Genomic DNA, 25,401 nt, shown 5'->3' with positions numbered 1-25,401 from the left:
TCCATGTTTGATTGGACTTGTGCCCGGCTTGTTGTTGAGGACACTTCTCTAAATTATGAATGAAACGCCGACAACACTCGATTCGATACAAAGATAAATACTTTTAACCACTTAATATATGAATTCATTTCACTTTACAATATGATCAGCTAGAAACGACTCTTCTGAGACATATCCAATTGGAATTTCTAGGTTTCCATGGTTGAAAGTCTTGGCCAAGTCCCCAATTAGTGAACATTCCAATTGGTCTTGAGTTTAGTTTCAAAAAGTTGAAAAATGATACTTTAGGAATTTAAAAAGCATAATTGTGACTAACCTTGATAAGGTACTTTTTGCACATCCTGACACTGGTGAATTACACAATATTGGTTAGGGGAATGTTGAAATGCTTTTGAGTCTTCTTGGCCCTAGAAAGGAAGGACCGTCGTGACGAAACCACCAGCTGATCTTGGTTTCAAAAAAGATATCGTCCTTAGTGTTTCGATGGGTTAATATGAGGGATAATTTTAAAATCTTAAAAATAAATAAGGGCATAATAGGGAGGAAATGTCTATTCCGATTACCCCTGACAATATGAAATTCAAATACCACCAAATTGTAGGAAATCCAAGTCGGATTCCAAAATTTGCATGGGTCCCAACAAATGTTTGATTTCCCAATACTTGGTAAACATTTGAGTATCGCGGAATTCAATTTCGGATTTCGATTACCCTAAACGTGCCATTAGTGTAAACAAAAAACTCCCAAAACGACAGCGTTCATAACGTAAAGCCCTAACCCCCCACGACGCCGTTTGACTTGATCCCCCTCCTCAACCCCCACTCGCCCTAAACCCTCGCCGAGTTGCAGTCCCCGCTCTCTGTCCCCTTTCTCCTTAAACCTCTAGAACCCCAATCCTAGAGAAAAACCCAGACGCATATATACGCACACACGTATATATATATATACACGCTCATCTCTCGTCGCATACGACCACTGCTGTCGTTCTGTGAAAATGGCACCGCCTTTCAAGAAACCTGAGGCCAAGAAGAAGGCCGGAGATGCTCCAAAGTTCAACAAGTCCTCCAAAAAACCGTTCAAACCAAACAAGGACCAAAACGACGACGTCAGGTCTGAAGCCGTCGCTTTGCAGCTCGAAGACGACGTCCCCGACTTCCCCAGAGGTTTGAACTTCTATAATTTATTTATTTTTGTTCAATTTTGTGTTTTGGTATTTAAATTATATTGGGAATTAAATGGTTTGTAAGTTTTTTTTTTTTTTATTGAAGGGGGAGGAAGTGCTTTGAATCGACAAGAGCGGGATGAAATTCGGGCCGAAGTCGATGCTGAATTTGAGGCAGAGGAGCGGGAGCTGAAGAAGAGGAAGAAGAAAGGGATGCAGAAGAATAGTGTCGCAACGAAGGAGGACGATTTGGGGTCGCTTTTCGGTGACGGTATTTCTGGAAAGCTACCTAAATATGCAAACAAGATCACTATGAAGGTAGCCTGAAAACATAAAGCATTGTAATTTTTGGAAGAATGAAGAATCTACGTTAATTTTTGTTAAATTTTCGAATGTGTGTATATATGTATGTGTTAGATACCTCAGGTAAGATAAATGATGTTATTAGGCTCTGTGAAGTGAAGCTTTTTGTTATCCCCGAAGAATACTTAAGAGCCCTCCAAAAAGATTATATAAAGTACATTGTATATTTTTTCGAGTCAATGCATCATATGGTATTCTCAGTATTATTTTTGGTTAAAAGTTGTTGATGTACTATTCCTTTATGTCTGTCCAGAATATTTCTGCTGGAATGAAGGTCTGGGGAGTTGTCTCTGAAGTAAATGAAAAGGACCTCGTAATTAGTCTTCCAGGGGGATTGCGTGGATTAGTTCGAGCTTCTGAAGCTTTTGATCCTATTTTGGATGATGAAAATAAGGTAATAATAAGTATTTGTTTCCTGTAATCTCATCGTTGTTATCATGTTATATCCCACTTTTTATTTGAAAATATTTTTATTTTTTTCTGAGCAATCTTTGCATTGTAATATTTACCAGGCTGTAGCAGATAGTCTCCTTCCTAGCGTATTCCATACTGGGCAGCTGGTATCTTGCATTGTATTGAAGTTAGATGAGGATAAGAAAGAGAAAGGGAAAAGGAAGATCTGGCTTTCTTTGCGCCTATCTTCGTTGTACAAGGGCTTCACTTTGGAGTCTGTTCAAGAAGGCATGGTAAGATAATCTGATCACATAGTTTTTCATTTTCATACCTAGTTTTTCATTTTCATTTCTTCTTACATCCAGCTTTTGCTTTTGATAAATAGTTTGAAAGCTTCTGAATCATAATATGAATTTCATAGTTTGATATGATGTAATAAGATAACGAAGATAGCTGATACATCTCTAGTAGAAAGAAAGACATTATTGGTTATATTAGATATCAGTTTTCAACATGAAGCATTGTAGAAATATGCAGCAAGGGCAACCACATGAACCCAGACTAGCAATCTATTATGGTGACTGTTCCATTTGTTTATTTGAAATGAGGCCAGTTCAGCTGTGCCTTTGGAAGGCATCACTGCTTTTAAAGTTGAATGCTGCTAATCTCTCTGTTTGGCTGATAAAGCAGACCTGATCTTTTCTAATTATTTATTTATTTTATTCTGTACCATGTTAAATTTTTTCTTTGTTATTTTTTAATTTCAGGTCCTTACTGCATATGTTAAAAGCATTGAAGACCATGGTTATATTCTCCATTTTGGTTTATCTTCATTTACGGGATTTTTGCCAAAAAAGAGTGAATCTGGTAAGTCCACATGTATAGGTTTACCCGTTTATGTGTACCAATTACTTTTAGTACCTTCTTCTTTACTCTTTCTAGCCCTATATAAATTTAAACCTACTCATTATTCTCTCAGAAGGTCCTTAAATAAGATCCTGAAGTGAGATCATATTTCCTGCTATTAGATCAGTTACGATGGTGCGCCTAAGCTGTCCGTATTTGATCTAAAGGTTGAGAAACATCTATGTGAGGACCTGTATTTGTAGAAATATAATATTTACGTTTATGTGGTATGATTATTGACATTTTGCAAATGTCATGTAATTGATTAGAACTTTAGAAGTTAAGAACACCTTGTGGTAAGAGTAAAAATAAGCAAGTCTAGGCTGCTTATGGGTGCTGATTAAGTACATGACAGTTCATAACTATCGAATTAGTTGTAGAAATATAAATATTTACTTTTATGTTGTATGATTATTTACTTTTTGAAATGTCATGTAATTGATTAGAAGTTAAGAGCACTTTTGTAGCAAGAGTAAACATAAACAAGTATAGGCTGCTTGTGGGTGCTGATTAAGTGCATAACAGTTCATAACTACCGAAAGGAGGTTCAGCCCAAAATCAATAGGCAATGGGTGCAGAGGCTCAAAATCTTTTTATCATTAATATAATGCTTTCATTATTCTGTGTGGGATTCTACTCTAATCAATAAAAATATTTTCTTCTTGTTGAAAAAGAAAAAGAAGTGAAGATGAATAGAATAGTTAGGGTGATTATATAAACAAGAAAACAAAAATAAGATGGACAGAGGTCATTAGGAAAAACATGGAAGTTAAATGTAATATTTCTGAGGAATAGGTGGGTGGGACACGGCTCTTCTGTTATTGCTGTAGTATACCATATTCTGATGTTTGTAAAATGTTATGTCATAACTCTTGGTCTTCTGTACCAGTGAAGAGTAAATGGAGTGAACTTTCACATGCAACATCCTAAACTTTAGCATAAGATTCTGAAGTATTTTTTGAGGGTCACATGATGGCTAATTGAATTGACAATACATGAGGTTACATTTGCTTGTTTCTGTGTTCCTAATTTTTCGGTTTCTTAGAGGATCTTGGATAAATAATTAAATGGTTATCTTGTAATACTCCACACAGAATATAATTGCAAGAATCTGTATTTGTTTCATGTCTGAAATTCACAGTTGAGGTTTTATGTGGTTTGTTCTATTTACCTATTATTATTATAAATTTCATTTCTTTGTTCTCACTTGTTTGGGGATAAATTCTGACTGGCCATATGCTGCAGGTGTAATTTCTGATTTTTCTATTTAATTAAAAGGCTCGCCTCAGGGCGCGCCTCAGTCGATTTTTTATTTATTTATTTATTTTTAAACTCCCAAACCCAAATTTTGGGTAGGGTTTTAACTCCCAAACCCAAATAATGGATGTGTATGCCATTTGCGTGCATTGTTATATGTGTGCTTATTGTGCTTTTCATCCTCTATTTTATATATATAATATAATATATGTATATATATGTGTGTATATATGTATTTATAATATGTGTGTGTGCTTAGGGTGATTATTGATTAATCTTTTTTTTTAATATAATATATGTGTACGCTCAGTGTATATATTAAAAAATTTAGGTCCCATGAGGCTTCACCTCATGCCTAGGCTGGGCTATCCCTCAGATGCCTCGCTCATGCCTCACGCTTTTAATACATTGATTTAATATAAGAAATTTATTAGCTTTTCATTATGTTGTCTTTTCAGACACCAAGGAGATTCAACTGAAAGCTGGGCAACTACTTCAAGGTGCTGTTAAAAGTGTTGATAAAATCCGCAAGGTTGTGTATTTGAGTTCTGACCCAGAAACTGTGTCAAAATGTGTGGTATGCCCCCCATGCTCTCATGTGTTTTATGTTTCATTTTCACATTTTCCCTTCTTATTTATGTTTGTTCTTTCTTTCTGAAATCATATACAGACCAAGGATCTCAAGGGAATTTCAATTGATCTACTCGTTCCAGGCATGATGGTTAATGCTCGTGTGCTATCGACCCTTGAAAATGGGGTTATGTTATCATTTCTAACTTACTTTACTGGAACTGTAAGTTCTCATCTGTGTATTCCTTTTATACGAGTTGCTTACACGAATCATATGAGCAAAAGATGACAGCAGGCTATGTCACTATGTGTACAAATTTTAAGTCAGTGACTTGGATTTTCCAAGTCTCCAACCAAGAAGTTTTCCTCACTCGGGAAATTAAGGGAACACTACCCCAACCTACATGCTCCACTCAGAAAGCTTCAACATACAAGCTTCAACAAAAGAAAATTCAAAGAACTTAGCGAAGAAGGCTTTGGTGTATTTAACACAATACGTTGAAATGAAGGAAAGCTTATTTATTGATATCCCCGATAAGCTACAAATATGTACATATACATGAGTCAAAATAAACACACAAGAGGGAGCCTTCACAAAGGTTGCTTAGGAGAAGTCTCAGCAGTCGGTAGAGCCCCAGAAAGAGAAGGCACCGGAGGGGGATCATTTGGAGCCTCAGTACTGGACAGAACCCTAGAAGGAGGAGGCATCAGAGGTTGATCATTTGGAGCTTCATTACGCGGTACAGCCCCAGAAGACGAAGGCAATAAATGCCTTTGGAACAAACCCACAAATCTCTGATGATCAAGTAAAACCTGACCATCAGTTTCCTTCATCTGGTCAAGCTTCCTCTTCATGTTTGTAGCATAGTCATGTGCGAGCCGGTGCAATTGTTTATTCTCATGCTTGAGCCCTCTAATCTCCTGTTTGAGACTCATCACTTCAGCCGCCAATGATTCAACTTGTCGGGTTCGAGCAAATAGGCGTTGGGCCATATTAGACACAGAACCTGCACACTGAACACTGAGAGCCAGCGAATCCTTAACAGCTAACTCATCAGACCGTTTGGAAAGTAGTCTGTTATCTTTGGGAGTGAGAAGGTTCCTGGCCACCACCGCAGCGGTCATATCATTCTTCATCACGGAATCCCCAACGGTAAGAGGACCAGTTGGGGAGACGAAGGATGGGCGCCATATGTTGTCTGGAGAAGGCGGGGCTGCCTCTTCAACAAGGTTCAAGTCAAAACGACGGTCGGAGGGGCCAGACATTTTCAAAGGTGTTGAAGAGAGAAGAGGTCGGACAAATCAAGATCTTAGAAGTGCAAGAATGAAGCTTCTACTGGTGGAGATTCAAGTGTGCTTTGGAACTTAATGCCAGCCTCTATAAAAATCTGCACTCGACGGAGCTTCAGAAATCAAAGAGGCGCCTGCTCAGAAATCGAAGAGGCGTTTGCTTTCTCAAAAGTTGGGCTGCTTAGAGATCACGAGGGTTGATCTCAGAAATCGAAGAGCCGTTTGCTTTCTCAAAAGTTGGGCTGCTCAAAGACCACGAAGGCCGATCTCAGAAATCGAAGAGGCGCTCGCTTTCTCAAAAGCTGGGCTCCCTAGAGACCACGAGGGCCGATCTCAGAAATCGAAGAGGCACCTACTTTTCCAGCCTTGTCAGCACCTGTCACACGCACACTCAGCTTTGCGGAAATTATGGGCATTCTGTCAAAGACTTCTGGGGAAGTAGAAAACACATGAATCTTACTGTTCAATCACCCACTTCCCACACGCAACAATAGCTCATGGGTACCACAGATAACTTTGCCAAAGTTCTCTGCCAAAGTTGAGCACATGAAGCTTGCAGCTCCCACTACATCGCTCTGACCAAGAAGGGTAAAAGAATAGCAAAGAAACAGCACTAACAAAGTTTAGACCCATAAATTTTGAAGGTCTAGCTACCATATTATTACCCACAAGGGTAAAGGAACAGTACCACTGCTGGATAATTGGAAAGTCCATGTATGTCAACCTCTGTGCTTCGTGGCAAGGTAGACTAGCAAACATGCCCAACCTTTACTCACATTCGAGAAAACACTCCCAATAAGATTGCTTGCTCCAAAATCGAAGAGGCACCGTCCTCCGAATCTAAAGAGCCAGACTCCCAACATAACTACTTTCTTAAAAATCGAAGAGAGGGTAAAGGAACAGTACCATTGCTGGATAATTGGAAAGTCCCTGTGTGTCAACCTCTGTGCTTCGTGGCAAGGTAGACTAGCAAACATGCCCAACCTTTACTCACATTCGAGAAAACACTCCCAACAAGATTGCTTGCTCCAAAATCGAAGAGGCACCGCCTTCCGAATCTCGAGAGCCACTCTCCCAACATGATTACTTTCTCAAAAATCGAAGAGACACTGCTCCCCGAATCTCGAGAGCCAGACCCCCAGCATGATTGCTTTCTCAAAAATCGGTGAGGCACCGTTCTCCGAATCAATCGAAGAGGCGCTCGCTTTCTCAAAAGCTGGGCTGCTCAGAGACCACGAGGGCCGATCTCAGAAATCGAAGAGGCATCTACTTTTCTAGCCTTGTCAGCACCTGTCACACGCACACTCAGCTTTGCAGAAATTATGGGCATTCTGTCGAAGACTTCTGGTGAAGTAGAAAGCACATGAATCTTACTGTTCAATCACCCACTTCCCACACGCAACAATAACTCATGGGTACCACAGATCACTTTGCCAAAGTTCTCTGCCAAAGTTGAGCACGTGAAGCTTGCAGCTCCCACTACATCGCTCTGACCAAGAAAGGTAAAAGAATAGCAAAGAAACAGCACTAACAAAGTTTAGACACATAAATTTTGAAGGTCTAGCTACCATATTATTACCCACAAGGGTAAAGGAACAGTACCACTGCTGGATAATTGGAAAGTCCCTGTGTGTCAACCTCTGTGCTTCGTGGCAAGGTAGACTAGCAAACATGCCCAACCTTTACTCACATTCGAGAAAACAGTCCCAACAAGATTGCTTGCTCCAAAATCGAAGAGGCACCGTCCTCCGAATCTCGAGAGCCAGACTCCCAACATGACTACTTTCTCAAAATCGAAGAGAGGGTAAAGGAACAGTACCATTGCTGGATAATTGGAAAGTCCCTGTGTGTCAACCTTTGTGCTTCGTGGCAAGGTAGACTAGCAAACATGTCCAACCTTTACTCACATTCGAGACAACACTCCCAACAAGATTGCTTGCTCCAAAATCGAAGAGGCACCGCCTTCCGAATCTCGAGAGCCAGACTCCCAACATGATTACTTTCTCAAAAATCGAAGAGACACTGCTCTCCGAATCTCGAGAGTCAGACCCCCAGCATGATTGCTTTCTCAAAAATCGAAGAGGCATCGTTCTCCGAATCTCGAGAGCCAGACACCACAGACCACTTTTTCAAAGTGCTCTGACAGAGTTAAAACATGTGAAACTGGCAGCTCCCACTACCGTGCTATGACCAAGCAGGGTAAAGGAATAGCATTACTACTTGTTGTTAGGGAGACTCCTATATATGTCGACCTCCATCCCCAACGGACAGGCAGACCTGCAAAAATGCTCAACCCTTCATCATATCTGAGAGGGCACTCCCAACAAAGCCTTTCGAAATATTCAGCTTTCTTTCCCCCCGATAATACCTCTGCAAACAAGCTATACTAGAGCAAGAATATCTCATATCATCAGGGTTAAAAGCAAGAGTATCCCATATCATGCTTTTTCCCTGTTTTTTCTTTTGGCCTTGTTTTTACCTGCAAGACAAGGAGAAAGAGAGCAATCAGTCAGCACTTGGAATCAAGCTTCCAGCCAGGAACTGACTGCCTGGAACCCCTTACCTGATTACTTACCTGGCATTGCTCTCGAGTACTCATCTTCATCATCTTATGTTTCCAGGGAAGATTCCGCATCTGCTTGAGGAACAGATAGGGCAAGTGCGAAGGATACAAGGAAGCATGTGGAGACAAGCGTAACAGCACACGTGCCGATACATCCATTACTCTGTCAAAAGCAAAAGTATCTCATATCAGCAGGGTGGAACGTACTCTAGATTTGATGGACTTGTTTTGACCCTCAAATTCTTCAGTCGGCCTTATACTCTGGAGGAAACCAGAAAACCCTCCAGCTCAGTTCAAGAATAAGCCTGTGGAAAGTTACTTCTTCAAAAGCAAAAGTATCTCATATCATCTCTTCTCATTTTTCTTCTCTTTATCCTTCATGCTGCTGCAAGATGGGGAGAAGGTGAACAATCAGTCGGAGCTCTGATTGCTTACCTTGTCTGTCACCTCTTTCAGCAGACCCCCTAGCTCGGCGACTTGGGGGACTCCTACTACATGGTTTGTATCGCGCTTGACCAAGCCTGAAACTACAAGTAAGCTTCAAGTGAAATTGATACATTACCTTGTGCATCTCCACCAGTTAAAGATATCACCCCTGGATGGAGGAAGAGTACTTCCAGAGAAGATGCCACATCTACCTATGAGACAGATAAGGCAAGTCAAGACGACACCACACTCCGATACTTAGAAGTTTCGTGATTACGAGATCATTCTCCCACAATATTTCCTAATGTCATTTGTACTAAATCATTCACTCGTACTCACTAAAGGAGAGCTTGAACCTATGTACTTGTGTAAACCCTTCACAATTAATGAGAACTCTTCTATTCCGTGGACGTAGCCAATCTGGGTGAACCACGTACATCTTGTGTTTGCTTTCCTATCTCTATCCATTTATATATTTATCCACACTAATGACCGGAGCAATCTAGTGAAGATCACAAAAAGCGACCGTTTTCGTTACCTAGGATCTATCTTGCAAGAGAACGGAGAATTAGATGGAGATCTCAACCATAGAATACGAGCTGGATGGAAAGAGTGCATCCGGCGTGTTGTGTGACCGTCGTAGGCCACTGAAGCTCAAGGAAAAATTTTATAGGACGGCAATAAGGCCAGCGATGTTGTATGGCAGAGAATGTTGGGAGGTGAAGCATCAACACGTACACAAAATGGGTGTAGCGGAGATGAGGATGCTTCGTGGGATGTGTGGGCACACGAGAAAGGATAAGATTGGGAATGAGGATATCCGAGGTAAAGTAGGAGTAGCCGAAATTGTAGGAAAGATGAGAGAAAATCGGCTCTGGTGATTTGGACATGTGCAAAGAAGGCCGACTGACGCTCCGGTTCGAAGATGTGACTACGGGACAGAGGTTCAGGGCCGAAGGGGTAGAGGAAGACCTAGGAAAACTTTGGAAGAGACTCTAAGAAAAGACTTAGAGTACTTGGATCTAACGGAGGGCATGACACAAAACCGAGCGCAATGGCGTTCTAGGATTCATATAGCCGACCCCACTTAGTGGGAAAAGGCTTTGTTGTTGTTGTTGTTGTTTATATATATATTTCTTCATTTCAAATTTGCAGGTTGATTTATTCCATCTGCAAAATAGTTGCCCTACCATAAACTGGAAGGAGGAGTACAATCAACACAAGAAGGCAAGTGTTAAAATGCACAGTCAATTCATCTGAATAATTCTTACTTAGTGCCGCCAATGGTGTAATGGCAAATGGAAACATGAATATAATTTGTATGTGTATTAACAGTGGACAGCATATGTATATTTATTTATTTATTTACATCTGATGCATGGTCTGTGACAACTCCTTAGCATGGTGCTTGATTTCGGTTCGCCCAAAAAACGAAGCTGCCTTCTGTTTTTCATTGGTCTTATCTGGTTTGGCTATAGTACAACATTAAAACCGCAAAAAGGAAATATCACAATGTTCATGTCTGTTGCAAGTTCTAGATCATGATCTTGTTGGATTAGTGTGTTAGCCCTCTAGTCAACTGTGTGTCCTCTCCTTGTATTATTTCTTTCATCTCTATGTTACAATATTTCTGTAAGTCATCCGTCTAATTTTTTCCTCCTTGATTAAGTTTTATAAAAAAGGATGTAGATCTGAGTACTGTGTGATGATTTTACATCTTATGGTTATTTTTTTTGCACGCATAATGTTCTAAATATTGTTGATCTAGTGGTTTTTAGTAAGTTATTTAACGACTCCTCTTATCCAATTAATTTTGGTTTGATTGAGTACTCTGGGGTCTCGTTTGTTACTTCATTTCCTTTGAGTTGCGTGTTTCTAATTATTTGTAAATGTGTTTATACTATTTTGTTTTAGGTTAATGCTCGAATATTGTTTATTGATCCTTCAACTAGAGCTGTTGGTTTGACACTGAATCCACATCTTGTCCGTAACAAGGCTCCTCCTTCAGTAAGTTATTTTGCATTCATAAATCTCTAATGTCTTGCACTTTATGCTCTGAGATAAAATTTTGGACTCAGAAGTTTTATCTTTCCTTTTTAATTTTGTATTATTGTGTGTTGTGCAGCTGTAGTCTGTAGTCCTATAACCTATTTGTGAGCAAGATTTGACTCTGTATACTTAAATTTAGGATTGATGAGTCATTCCTGGTCCATATTACCATATGTGGGCACATGTTTAGGGTTTCACTTGTGTTGTTGCAAGCAGATGCTCAGCTGGGGTCCCTTTTAGTCTGTTTGTAGAATGATTTGTTTCTTCCATAAATTGATGCTCCAGTCGTTGTTCATTATCAAAATTAGGATTGTTATAGAACAACTGTTATTATGCTTTGTTTTTCGTTTAAAAATAGCCATGGAGATATCTTTGGTCATCCCATATGAATTTAAACTTTGGGCTTTTCACATTTATGCCCTTGATGAGATTACGTCTAGAGAAAAATACTTCAAACTCAAATACTTTAGGAAAACACCCTTCTTACTTTGCAATGCAATGGGAGGACACCAAGGCAATTTCTCAACTAAGAATCAATTGGATTATGTTCTTCTAATTTACTATTAATTTTTTTCCTTCAATCTATGGAGCTTTTGTTGAGCAACTATCAACATTGTGGACTGCAATCAAAACAGAGAAGTATCACCACTGCATGGAATTTTTTCCTGGAAAACATCCATAGTTTTTTTTTTCTTTGGTACACACAGTGTTGAGAGAATAAGAAGATTAAATTTAACAAGTGTTTAGAATATTCAGACATTCTCCTTTTATTCTCTTCACCTCCTCTCCCATGCTCTCTCTTTTTTCTCTGCCACTATTGTGCCCATCTTATAACTGCTTGTGGAGGCTTTTTTGTCAAAAACTAGTCCAGAAGGCCATTGGGAAAGAGAACAACAACCACCCTTCTTGAGACTAACATCATTTGCTTTAATGTGTAGCTTGTTAAAATCGGAGACATATGTGATGACTCAAAAGTGGTTAGGGTCGACAAAGGATTGGGCCTTCTGCTTGAAATACCATCTACCCCGGTTTCAACTCCGGCATACGTTAGTGTACGTTCATTCTGTGGCTTTAATTGTGAGGCTACTTTTGCTTACATATTTGTTATCATATAGATGATGAATCTTTTTTTTTATTTATTGTCTTAATTATAGATATCTGATGTGGCTGAAGAGGATGCTCGAAAGCTTGAAAAAAAGTTCAAGCTAGGTAGTCGTGTTCGTGTCAGAATTCTTGGTTTTAGACACCTGGAAGGGCTTGCGACAGGGACTTTGAAGGTGATGTTTATATGTTCAACCTTGCTTCTGGTGACATACACTTGTTTGATATTACACCTTGTGGCGTAGTGTACTGTAGAAAGGGAGCTGCAAAGCTTTTGCCTAAATGCCCATATTACCCTCTCTTGGAATGATCATTTACTAAACGACTTTGACATGAACTTTGAAGTTTAGGCTATTGTGCTGAAGAAGCCTGAGCCTAAGTGGCATCTAACATGTATCAAAAACATGTTTTGCAAACTTTGGTATGCTATTCCATAAAATGTTGAATCTAGAACTCATTTAGCCATATGATGATATTAGCCCAATCTGAAGATTGATCTCGAGTTGTATGGGCAACTAAAGACGGATCTGCATGAGAGGACGGTGTCATCTCACTTTCAAATAAACTTATCTTGATAAACATATTTGAGTTGTCCACCATCGATCCAAGGATGACTTTTTGGATTGATAGACCAAATAGGAACAATCTCTACAGCCTTGTGCAATGCTTAGGATCCCAGGGACAAGTGGTTAATATAATTGTCAGCTAGTTTCTTATGTGCCAACTTCTCTTCAAGTTTAACATATAAAAGTGGATTATTCAGGAAAGAACAACTGAACTGAGTAATTTCTTATTTTCAGTATCTTGTATTTACCAAGTAGTGTTGCAATTAGAATATTTCTGATTTGGTTGGAATATTAGGTTGAGTTAGAGCCTCATCTTGTTTGTTTGAGTCAGATTTGATGAACCAGTTATCTAGTTTACCTCATTTTGTTTGCACCTCCACAAAACTAGAAATTGTATTCTTCCATTTCCACAGTTAATAAATATTTTCTTAGATGCTAGAAATTTTTTCTGTATTTTAATTGTAAATGTCACTGGTGGTGGTAACCCTGTTCCTGTTCTTGTTCACTGATGGAGCCTTTTATTGTTATGTTAAGGTTCTTTGTGTTCTGTGTTGTGCAAATTTTTTTGAGCTATATATTGTGGATATCCTTGTGTCTTCTGAAGCAACCAAATCGGGCCTTTTTCTAACTGAACATATGCAGATAGCTCTCTTTCTGTATCATTTCATACCCTAGCTTGATTTATACCTTCCTTGGAACTTATGTTTCACCGTCTAGAAAAATTCAGGATTTACTCTCTCCCATTAAGACGATGCTGGTTATTCCATGTTTAGGTGTTGCCCTTACTGATTTACAAGTATGTCTAATTGGATTTCTGTGAAGCAGGCCAGCGCTATGGAAGGGACAGTCTTTACTCATTCTGATGTCAAGCCTGGGATGGTGGTGAGAGGTAAAATCATAGCTGTGGACAGCTTTGGTGCTATCGTGCAATTTTCTGGTGGTGTGAAGGCACTTTGCCCTCTTACTCATATGTCTGAATTTGAAATTGCAAAGCCTGGAAAAAAATTTAAGGTATCTTATACGTGTACTCTTTTCGGCCATGATATATGTTCACTGGACTCTCCTATGGATTCTATTTTTACACGTCAATGATATTATAGTGATAATCGTCGTCTGGAATTTAATTTTGAATCTTTTCATTCCATTTCCCATGTCACTCTGCAGATTGGAGCTGAACTTCTGTTCCGTGTGCTTGGTTGCAAGTCCAAGAGAATAACTGTTACACACAAGAAAACACTTGTATGTAATATTTTTGTTTTAAGTTTTGATTGTTCTATAATTTTCCTTTGGTTGGCATATTATCTTTCAATCTTCTACAAATAGTATTCATCTGGCTGATTTACAGGTGAAATCGAAACATGGGATTGTTAGTTCATATGCTGAGGCTGCTGACGGATTAATCACCCATGGGTGGATAAGAAAGATTGAAGAACATGGATGCTTTGTCCATTTTTACAATGGAGTCCAAGGATTTGCTCCAAGGTAAGGCCCTGACCAGTGACCACTTAGCTTGCAATCTAAATAATCTCTTTACTTGAATGATGATCATAATGAATGTTATTCTATACTCTATATTTTGGTATATGGAATACGTCTTCTTAATTTTGCAGTGTTAATCTTACTTGCATGTGTTGTTTTCCCGTCTTGTTGGTGGATTTCTTACTATAGATGATTCATTTCCTCAGCATAGATGTTTCGTTGTATATGTTTGTTGGCAATGTACTCGTTGCTAAGACCAGCTTAAATTTAAGGCTCAACCAATGGAAGGCTAGTATTTTTCTTTGGTGTTGAAGTTCAGGCACTTGCTCGACATGATTTAATTGAGCATTTAAACTGTACCTGAAGGCATATGCACCTTAATACAGGGAAAGGCTAAGTAAAAGAAAGTTGTATTTCTTGTATCTTTAGTCTACAGAAGAGACTGTATGATCAGTGATCAGAATTACTCATATTTGTTTGACAATGGAGATGAATGTATTGCATATATACAATCTATGGAAAGGTTTCTAGTTCATATATGAACATTCTAAATGAATGTCTTCCAATTGTTGTAAGTTTTTCCTTCAGTTTAAATATGGACATAGCCAAAGTAAGGGGATTTTCCTCTTGGCTATTGATTGGAAGTAAGATATCATTTATTTGACACGAAGATGTCAAAGTAAGGTGCAGTATGCATATCTTTATTCTCCGTTTCTATTTATTCAATTAATGTTCTTAGAAGTCTTGGAAGTGACACATTGTTAAATACACCAATTCATTAAAATTGTCTGTTTATTTATGCAGAACATTAACTATTTGGTTTTTGTTTGTGTGGTATGTTTTGTTTTTATTTTTATTTTTAATTGTACTCACATTTGTTTGTTATTGATTACTTGTTCTTATTTGAAACCAGATCTGAACTCGGATTGGAACCAGGATCTGACCCAAGTTCAATGTATCATGTTGGGCAAGTTGTCAAATGTAGAGTTATCAATTCCAATCCTACATCAAGGCGGATCAAACTTAGCTTCGTAATAAGGCCTGCAAGGTTTGTTTCCTTATGCTATGACTTTATTTTTCAACTTTATGCACTTATTTGTGACTTTTGCTTGGTTTTACTTTTGGGAGTGAACACAAATGCCCTAATGTATTGTCCATTTTCAGAAAAATGTTAAAAACTAAAATGCTTCAATGTATCCATGCCTCTGAAATGTTAAAAGTATTTCCATTAAGCTGTATGCTGTAGTTAGATCCCTGATGGCTTTAATGATTTAGATTTATATAGTGGGTTATGTTTTCAAATTTTTAATACCAGGGCATTAAGTTTGAGTTTCAATTACCAAGGAAGAAGAAGACAAGCCTGAATATTTGTTCTGCTGATATGATTGGATTTGAATTGACAGGGTTTCTGAGGATGATGTAGCCAAGTTGGGTTGCCTTGTTTCTGGAGTTGTTGATCGAGTAACCCCCAGTGCTGTTTATGTTAATGGAAAAGGTTACTCGATGGGAACAATTTTTACTGATCACTTGTCAGATCACCACGGTATATATTTATTTGCATTGATGTTGATTATTTTGGTCTCTTGTTTGGTGCTCTCATTCTATCTCTTGCTATGCAGGGCTTGCTGCTTTGATGAGGTCAGTTTTGAAGCCTGGATATGAATTTGATCAATTGCTGGTGCTAGGTATGAGAACTTCATCACCCCTATTGACTATTGATCTCTCTCTCTCTCTCTCTCTCTCTCTCTCTCTCTTTGTTTTTATTTTTTTACTTATTAAACCGACAATTAGAGAAAGTATTTTGAAATTTGTTCTTTTACCTTTCCCTAAAATATTTCATGGACAAACAAAACAATAGTAAGAGAACAGTGAAAAGGGTGGATCCATGTGGACTTAAAAAGGACATATTGGATTTAATGGAAGAATCTATGGGAAATGTTAAATAGAGGTCGAATTTTCTTAGAAGTTTTTATGTTTGACGCATTTGTTCTCTGTATGAAATCTTTTTTTTGTATTATTAATTAGTTCGTAACCTTTTTCATGTTCCAATTGATTGGGGATCCTTTATCTCCAGCATCATATCTTTTCCTATAGTTCTTTTCTTTCTTACATATCTGATCTTGGAGTGTCTAATTTAAAATTGTATTCATTTATTATTCTGCGGTCTCTTATTGGTTTTGACAATTTTCTCTTTGGCTATTTCAATTTGGTATTCTCAATGCAATTTTAAATTTCTTACAGTTGGATGAAATCTGTATCATCTTTGATAACTTTTAATCTTGAAATTTTGTCTTGGATTGATGTAGACATTGAAGGGAACAATTTGATCCTTTCTGCAAAATATTCTTTGATTAATTCACTTCAGCAGCTTCCCTCAGAACTCAGTCAAGTTCATCCTAACTCGCTAGTACATGTAAGCACCCTGAAGTTTTCGATGTGTATGGAATGCTATTCTTTTGTGGGAACACTTTATTCAAGTTATATATGGTTGTTTATTAGTTAAAATGATTGCTTAGTACTTACAAGTGACAATTTTTGCTGTTTGATTGAACTAGGGCTACATTTGTAACTTAATTGAAACTGGGTGTTTTGTTCGCTTTCTTGGGCGTTTGACTGGTTTCTCCCCCAGGCATAAGGTTCATTTCTTCCCCTTCAAGTTTTCCATATTCTTCCCCCTCTACCTCTGTTACATCTGAATCCAATAATTTTTTTTCTCTTCATTTTGTAGGCAATGGATGACCCTAAAGTTGATCTTTCAGAAACCTATTTCATTGGACAATCTGTTCGCAGTAATATACTAAATGTTGGTGAACTGTTTAAGACAAATTTTTTAAATTTATATTTGCTATGAGACTAGTAAGTGGCAATCAGATCCTTTAACTACTTATTTCCTCCCCAGGTCAGTAGCGAATCAGGTCGAATAACACTGTCGTTGAAGCAGTCATCTTGCTCTTCAACAGATGTGTCCTTTATTCAGGAGTACTTTATGTTGGAGGAGAAGGTAATGAACATCGGCACCGTTCTAAATTGAGTTGTCTTGAGTTGGTTTAATTGCTGTTTGTTCTCGAGTTATCTTCTTTAATTGATTATATTCCTATGTTAATTTTTATATGTTGTTTTATATGTATTCCATAGTACGTAATTGTTAAATTACATTGCAGAGTGCTCTATTAAGATTTTCTGTCTATATTGTTTTATTATAGTTCTAACCCTTGAAAGTGCTCCTTTTGGTGCAGATTGCTACGCTGCAACTGTTAAACTCAAAAGAATCCAAGTCAAATTGGTCAGAAGGATTTACAATTGGCAGTGTTGTTGAGGGTAAAGTACAGGAGGTAAAGGATGTTGGAGTTGTTGTCAACTTTGAGAAATATAATGACGTCTTTGGTTTCATCACACACTACCAATGTAAGTTATTTCACTGATGGTTTGGTCAATTATTTGTTTTCTTAATTTCTTTCAGACAGTAATAAAATTCCTTTTTTTTTTCCATTGTAATCTCTGCAGTAGGTGGGACCGTTGTAGAAACAGGCTCCAGCGTTCATGCAGTTGTACTTGACGTTGCCAAGGCGGAGCACCTTGTTGATTTATCGATGAAACAAGAGTTCACTAATAAATTCAAAGAAAGTTCTGACAAGAAAAGTCATAAGAAGGTTAAATGCATTCCTTGTATATCTTTGAATTTTCTATTTTGATGTGCGACTTAGTAGTGAATCTGAGAGTAGTCTTTCTTAAAAAACTTATTTCTCACTAGTGAAGATTTTCATCATTCTCTGTTGCGTTTTACGTTGTTGTAACTTCTAGCTTTCTTGTTATGCTCTACTTTTTTTAAATATTGATTTCAGAAACGAAAAAGTGAAGCATTGGATGACCTGGAGGTACATCAGACAGTAAATGCAATTGTTGAGATTGTGAAAGAGAATTACCTGGTAAGTTTTGTAGTTAATATAAGTTGTACCTTATATTTTGATTGGCACACATGTTCTCAACCTCTTATTTATATGATTTTTATATTCTTTATCACAGGTTCTTTCAATCCCCAAGTATAATTATGCTGTAGGATATGCATCAATCTCCGACTACAATACTCAAAAAGTTCCTCAGAAACAGTTTTTGAATGGACAAAGGTGATCATGGTCTTGATTATCTGACATTTTTTTTTTCCGGTTCTATATTCAATCTGTTTGTTGTCGCATACGGCTTTGAAAGATTGTGGTCTTGTTGTCTTAAAGAAATAGGCCAGCAATATGTATAATAGTTTCTCTTAATGCAGTGTTGATGCCACTGTTATGGCTCTTCCAAGCCCTACAACAACAGGTAGGTTGCTTTTACTACTTAAATCTATAAGTGAGTCCGAGACATCCAGTTCAAAACGGGCAAAGAAGAAGTCCAGCTATAAAGTGGGATCTATGGTTGAGGCAGAGGTAATATCCGTTTCTGATGATTTTGTTTACAACTTGCTGCTGTTCTTCAATTGTATTGAGTTATCATGAGCTCTGGTGTTTTTTTTATTTGTTACATATTTATAAATAAACACACAATATCTTTTTGACTATTGTGTACTCATTTATTGCTCTCATCACCTGCTGTCACCATCCAGATTACAGAAATAAAGCCTCTTGAACTAAGATTGAAATTTGGAATTGGCTTGCATGGGCGGGTTCACATTACAGAGGTACATCTTATGAATTCTTTGATTTAAGCCTTTTTAATTTTAATTTGTAATTTTGTATGCATTCACCCATCATATGCATGTTATTTCAGTGTTCCTAATTGTTGTCTGATACAACTACTTCCCTGATCCGCATTTGTGCAGCTAAATGATGAGTTTCTGGAAGACCCATTTAATAACTTCAGAATTGGGCAAACAGTGGCTGCAAAGATCGTTGCCAAGACTAATTATTCAGATAACAACAAAAAGAGCTACCAGTGGGATCTTTCCTTGAAATCTACAATGCTAACGGGTAACTTGCATCTAATAATTTTTTGTGACACTGGTCTGTTTCTTTAGATTGTGATTTCTTGCACTATCTGATTGTTTGTTAAATTTACCAATGCTACTCCAAGCATCCTCTTTAACGGACGTTTATATTCTCTTCTTAGTAAACAAGAAAATGTGTATCTTAAATGTGGAGTATAAAATCTTGGGTCATAGCCTAAGCAACTCTTGTTTTGAGGAATTTCCTCAGCTTCTATGATACTGTCAATTATATTCAGCTGCTCTAGCTGTACTTATTCCTGGGATACCTTCATTATGTGATGTACAGCACCATGAGCATAATTGGCTGTGCTGAAGTTTAGTAGTCATCATCTCATGGATATTACTTGATAGCATAATGCAACTGTGATGTCAAAACTTGTTAGATTCAATCAATTGAAAAGAAATGGTTAAAATTTTTATATAGGTTTGTTCTTTTTATCTGGTTGAAGCTTCTAGGTCATGACATTTTATCTTCTGGAAATTCTATGTCCATTCAGATTGCTTGACTACTCTTAATTATTTAATTAATGGTGTTCTGGCTAAGTCTTGTTTCATTTATCTTACCTACTTCTTCCTCAATCGTTATTTGTCTTATTTTGAATTTGCAATTTCATTTCAGGTTCCTGTGAAATAGGGGAAAAGATTATAACTGAAGATCTTGATTTCTCAACCGGGCAATGTGTCTCTGGTTATGTTTATAAAGTGGATGGTGAATGGGTCTGGTTGACAATATCTCGAAGTGTTAGGGCTCAGCTTTTTATTCTCGACAGTGCTTGTGAGCCTAGTGAACTTAAAGAATTTCAGAAACGCTTTCACCTGGGAAATGCTGTATCTGGTTATGTCTTAAGTGTTAACAGGGAGAAAAAGCTATTGCGCCTGGTTCTGCATCCTTTTTCTCCCATCTCTGATAAAACTGTTGATCATGGGGTTCCAAAGATGGATGATTCACACATTAACATTATGAATGAGAATGTTACTGCTCATATTCGCGAGGGACGTGTTATAGGTGGGAGAATAATTAAAAAACTTCCAGGTGTTAGTGGAATGACTGTGCAAATTGGACCCCATCTTTATGGCAGGGTCCATTATACTGAACTTTACGACTCATGGGAGTCTGACCCATTGTCTGGATATCATGAAGGGCAATTTGTCAAATGCAAGGTCCTTGAACTTATCCGCTCTGTGAAGGGAACTTTCCACATTGATTTGTCTTTGCGCGCTTCTTTAGTTGGCGGGCTCCGTCCAGATTTTGTGGAACCCCAGGATGACACGTAAGTCATGGCCTTCATCGCCAAAGTAACATAGAAGCAATGGACTTTTATTAAAACTGTTGTTGCTCATTGTGTTAATAAGTTGCATATTTAATTCATCTCAGGAGCATGAATTGTCCAAAATACTTATTTTTAACCTTATGTTCTCGTATGCTTGCAGTCTAGAATTTTATTGCTGTACGTTCTCTTGATGAAGGATATGCGTGTAAACAATGTAATGCACATAATGAATAGGGTACAGTGTGAGTTTACATGTGCCACACTGATGGCGTTCTTTGAAGCATCTTGGAAATTATTTCAGTCACGATGAGTTATCATGTACTACAAAATCGCGACATGTTCTATTAGTTTTTGTTTGACAGCTGCTGTTCACACTTCTAGTTTGTCATCTTGCACTACAAAATCTATATTTAATTATTTCAACACATACACAGATGAGTTCAGAATGACAAACTGGGAATGTGAATAACATTTTACTTTGATATGCTTAACATACTTTTACTTTTGCATTGTCACTGTTAAAAATTTTGCAATTAAGATTGGCTTTCTTCGGTTTTCACTGTTTGTTGCTTGCTTTGGCTCTTGCTTTGTTTTGCTACTGAACAGTAATATTTTTTCTGTTCAGGCATTCTCAAACCAAACGTGTGGAAACGATCGAAGATCTTAATCCTAACATGGTGGTTCAGGTGTTCAAGATTTTCTCTCTTTCAAAGCTTTACTTGCAAGTTTTTTATTTTTATTTTATGTACTCTGATTTAATTAGGATATCGTAGTGTCTTATGTGGCTCATGATTATTCTTGAATGATAGGGTTATGTTAAAAATGTAATACCAAAGGGGTGTTTTATTTTACTTTCGCGGAAGCTTGATGCGAAAATTCTCGTCTCCAATTTATCTGATGGATATGTTCAAGATCTCGAAAAGGAATTCCCAGTTGGAAAACTTGTAACTGGCAGGCAAGTAATTTTTTTTTTCCCATGTTGAAAAAGAGTAACACTTATTGGTAGAATTCAATGCAGTGGTGCACTGGTTACTAAGAAGCTATGGTGCAGGGTTTCATCTGTGGAGCCATTATCAAAGCGAGTTGAAGTCACCTTGAAGACATTGAACACAAGCAGTGTGCCACAATTTGGAAGTGATAATTTGGATAGCTTGCGTGTTGGAGATATAATCTCTGGCAGGGTAAAAAGGATGGAGTCATATGGTTTATTCATCACGATTGACAACACAAACTTGGTAATGGATGAGTCACATCAAGCAAAGTTCACTTTTTATATCTATTTATATGTCTCTATGTTTGGCAACATTTACCCAATGTTTTTCCTCGATGACTACATATATGAATTTTGATATCATTCCATTTTCTGTTTAAGCATCCTTTGATGAGCAGTGTACACTGGCAAATTTAAAAATAGAAAGCAAAGTTCTTTGTAATAAATTCCTCTCTTTTGTTATACATGTGGGAATGCATTTATAATTCATGTACCTCTTTTCATTGAAAGGATTTCATGTTTTTTTTCTTTTGTGCTTAGGTTGGACTATGCCATGTGTCGGAGCTTTCAGAAGATAAACTTGACAATATTGAAACTAAATACAAAACAGGAGAGAGGGTGACAGCAAAAGTATTGAAGGTATTGTTTATCTATTATGGTTGTGAAAATTCCTACTCTTGGACAGTTGTTTTTTTATCTTATTAACTGCATAACACTGAACTTTTGAGAACATTTATATGAAAATACTTTTACCTCTATCTGAGGTAATTTCACATTGTGTTTTTGGTTCAGTGTTTCTGTTTACACATTACCTTAAATAAAAAATTGTTTTGCTCCCCAGAAGAAAAGTGTGTTGTCATAAATAATTGTTCTGTTTACACATTTCAATAACTATAATGTTATGGCTGTGTTATGCATTCATGACAACTGTAGTGTTAATTATTCAACTTCTTTGATCAGGTGGACAAGGAAAGGCACCGAGTTTCTCTCGGGATGAAGGATGTTTATATTATGGACAATGATGACCTTGAGACGCCTTCAGAACAAGATCCTGATGAAACCATTGTGGAGAATGTTCTTACGGATGTTACTATGTCAGACATATGTCCCGAAAGCAATTCATTTTTTACCCAGGACATGGACGTCGATAGTAAAAATGCAGAATCCCAGTTTCTTGCACAAGCAGAATCTAGAGCTTTTGTTCCTCCGCTTGACGTCACTCTTGATGACATAGACCAATTCGACGGTGAAGATAAAGAGCATCTTGATGTAGACACTGTCAACGAAAAGAAAATGCAGCCGACAAAGAAAAAAGCTAAGGAAGAGAGGTTGGGTTTTTATTTGTGTGTTTCCCTTTTCCTTATTTTCTAAGGCTGTCAACACACTCCTCACTTACCCTTCTGGTTCTAATTGGAAACAATTTTTTTCAGGGAGCGCGAAATAAGGTCTGCCGAGGAAAGACTATTGGCAAATGATATACCCAGAACCGATGAGGAATATGAGAAACTAGTTAGAACTTCTCCAAATAGCAGTTTTGTCTGGATAAAATATATGGAATTTGTGCTCTCTGCATCTAATGTTGAGAAGGCACGCTCAATTGCTGAAAGGTACTCTTTAGCAAAAAACACGCATTGCTTATATGCAAATGGGACGGTCATGCTTCTGGAATAATCATATAAATATTGCAGGCTCCTTGACCTGATATTTGGTTAATTAATCTAGTTATGTAGTTTGCTATAGGGTTTGAAAACCTGTGTTTCGGGTACGGAACAAGAGGTTTCTGGTATGCTTAAAAGAAGTTATGTAAAATAAGATTGTCATAGATGCTAAACTTGTTTGAACGAACTATTGTAGGCACAATGTTTTAAAATGCTCGCCTCTAGGAGCGCCTAGGCAGCCTCTGAGGCTGGGCGTGAGGGTTGCCGCCTCTGTTTTGAGGGAGTGGGCGGAAGGCGTCCAGGCATCTCTGTTTGGCTGCTTTTTTTTATTTTTATATTTTTTATATTTTACTCCCAAACCCAAAATTTGGCTAGGGTTTTAACTGCCTCATACCCCTTCCTTGCACTATCGTCTCTCTGCCTTTTTTTTTCTGATTTTTTTTATTTTATATAATGGATGTGTGTGCTGTCTGCGTGCGTTGTTATGTGTGCTCATTGTGCTTTTCATCCTCTATTTAATATATATATATATATATATAATATAATATATGTGTGTATATATATTTATGTGTGCGCTTAGGGTGATTATTGATTAATAATCTTTTTTTATATTTTTATATTTTTAAAATATAATATATGTGTATGCTCAGTGTATATATTAAAAAATTTAGGTCCCGTGAGGCTTTGCCTCATGCCTCATGCCTAGGCTGGGCTATCCCTCGGACGCCTCGCCCACGCCTCACGCTTTTAATACATTGCTTATAACTGAACCAAAAGCTCCTGGTATATTTGGTGCTTATAACTTTTGCTCTTAGTTCTTTAATGTGTGTGTCTGCGACACTCTGCGTGTATATATGTGTGCTGCTTATAATAATCCGTGTTTACATAATTAAGCTTGAATGATTCTCTTTTCTCTGTGAAGGGCTCTGGCAACAATAAAGTTGGACAAAGAGACTGAGAAGGAGAAGCTCAATGTTTGGGTGGCTTATTTCAATTTGGAAAACAAATACGCAAGTCCTCCAGAGGTAATAAAATAGTAAAAGCAATCCTCGTTTTTCTTATGTGGACATGAAGCCCTTTAACCTGCTTTTTTTTTCTTCTTCAGGAAGCTGTAAAGAAAGTCTTTCAAAGAGCAGTACAGTGTAATGATTCCAAAACGGTTCATTTAGCACTTTTAGGACTGTATGAAAGGACTGAGCAACACAGGTTGGCTGATGAGCTACTTGATAAAATGACAAAGAAGTTCAAGACTTCCTGCAAGGTAGTGATTTCCTACATTTTTGTTCTCCTATCTGGGTATACGCGTGTGTGTAAAGGTTCGAAGGCTCTTTTGATGTATAAACAGTATATTGATTCTGAATGGACTTGTAGGTTTGGCTAAGGCGGGTAAAGCTGCTCTTAACGCGACAGCAGGATGGGATTCAGGATGTTCTCAGTCGTGCTGAGAAAGTCCTTCCTAAGCATAAGCTTATCAAATTCAATTCCCAGACAGCTATCCTTGAGTTTAAATGTGGAGAACCCGAGAGAGGACGATCCATGTTTGAGAATATTTTGCGGAATAACCCTAAGAGAACAGACTTGTGGAGCGTCTACCTTGATCAAGTAAATGCCCGTTTTCTAGCATTTCAGTATTTCATTTGTTGTGTCAAATTCAAGGCAGTAATTTACGCTCTTTTGTACCACTGTGGCAGGAAATTCGACTTGGAAATAGCGATCTGATTCATGCACTATTTGAGAGGGCAACTAGTTTGAGTCTCCCAGCAAAAAAGATGAAGGTGTGTACAATTATATGCCCCTTTAACTGAGAATGTTTTGCCTTTGTCTCCTGTTAGAGCTTATACGGGTGCTTCATTTCTGGATTTGCAGTTCTTATTTAAAAAGTATCTGGCGTACGAGAAGTCACGCGGCGATGAAGAAAAGATCGAGTATGTGAAACGGAAGGCAATGGAGTATGTGGAGAATACAGTAGCTTGATATCAATTGTTCCTCTTACTACGAAGGAACAAAGTTTCCTGGTTCATAATCTTCAGATTGTCAACCAAATTTGCTGTTGGCCGCTTATACGAGAGATGGGGGATGGCCAATTTATCGTCATTGTTGCAATGTCGTTTCAGCTCAATGAGGAGGCTACATGGCAGGATGTAGAAGGCTACCATGGATGAAGCATTTAGAAATTTGAAGACCAATTGTCCCAAGGTTGTAAGAAATAACTGACAACTACGTAAGATTTCCGTCGGAAAGATATTGGCGCTCTTTTTTTTTTTGTTGAAACTGAAACTTATCATTTTTTCTACGGGCGGCGGAGTTTTGATCTCAATTGTAACCCTTCGAGAATTGCAAGTTAATAGAATTCTTCGGTTGAGTAGTTTTCTAGTGAA

At 37.8% G+C, this 25,401-nt stretch overlaps 1 protein-coding gene across 1 annotated transcript; it reads left to right on the top strand.

Annotated features, from left to right (window-relative positions):
* Positions 1 to 762: 762 nt before the first annotated feature.
* Positions 763 to 25,401, top strand: LOC103449677 (rRNA biogenesis protein RRP5). Its single transcript, XM_029090408.2, has 40 exons — positions 763 to 1,163; positions 1,269 to 1,480; positions 1,779 to 1,919; positions 2,038 to 2,211; positions 2,686 to 2,785; positions 4,540 to 4,658; positions 4,752 to 4,874; positions 10,086 to 10,157; positions 10,845 to 10,937; positions 11,918 to 12,031; positions 12,134 to 12,256; positions 13,472 to 13,657; positions 13,811 to 13,885; positions 13,992 to 14,128; positions 15,039 to 15,173; positions 15,529 to 15,668; positions 15,745 to 15,810; positions 16,432 to 16,538; positions 16,681 to 16,761; positions 16,854 to 16,928; positions 17,025 to 17,126; positions 17,362 to 17,530; positions 17,630 to 17,775; positions 17,968 to 18,051; positions 18,149 to 18,249; positions 18,396 to 18,546; positions 18,723 to 18,797; positions 18,939 to 19,086; positions 19,723 to 20,374; positions 21,000 to 21,060; positions 21,184 to 21,329; positions 21,426 to 21,609; positions 21,906 to 22,004; positions 22,326 to 22,693; positions 22,796 to 22,972; positions 23,946 to 24,048; positions 24,129 to 24,284; positions 24,395 to 24,625; positions 24,715 to 24,798; positions 24,890 to 25,401. Exons 1-40 carry the CDS (start codon positions 995 to 997, stop codon positions 24,995 to 24,997), a joined length of 5,787 nt encoding a protein of 1,928 aa, XP_028946241.1. The 5' UTR covers positions 763 to 994; the 3' UTR covers positions 24,998 to 25,401.

Source organism: Malus domestica, chromosome 12 (assembly GCF_042453785.1).
Source record: "Malus domestica chromosome 12, GDT2T_hap1".
Classification (NCBI taxonomy): domain Eukaryota; kingdom Viridiplantae; phylum Streptophyta; class Magnoliopsida; order Rosales; family Rosaceae; genus Malus; species Malus domestica.
Note: the sequence above shows the minus strand (reverse complement) of the source record. Positions and strands in the feature narration are given on the sequence as shown.

Coding starts and splice junctions, on each gene's coding strand:
- LOC103449677 (XM_029090408.2), top strand. CDS start 995: ATGGCACCGCCTTTCAAGAAACCTGAGGCCAAGAAGAAGGCCGGAGAT. Junction 13,658..13,810: donor AGCCTGGAAAAAAATTTAAG/GTATCTTATACG, acceptor GTCACTCTGCAG/ATTGGAGCTGAACTTCTGTT. Junction 18,798..18,938: donor GGCGGGTTCACATTACAGAG/GTACATCTTATG, acceptor GCATTTGTGCAG/CTAAATGATGAGTTTCTGGA.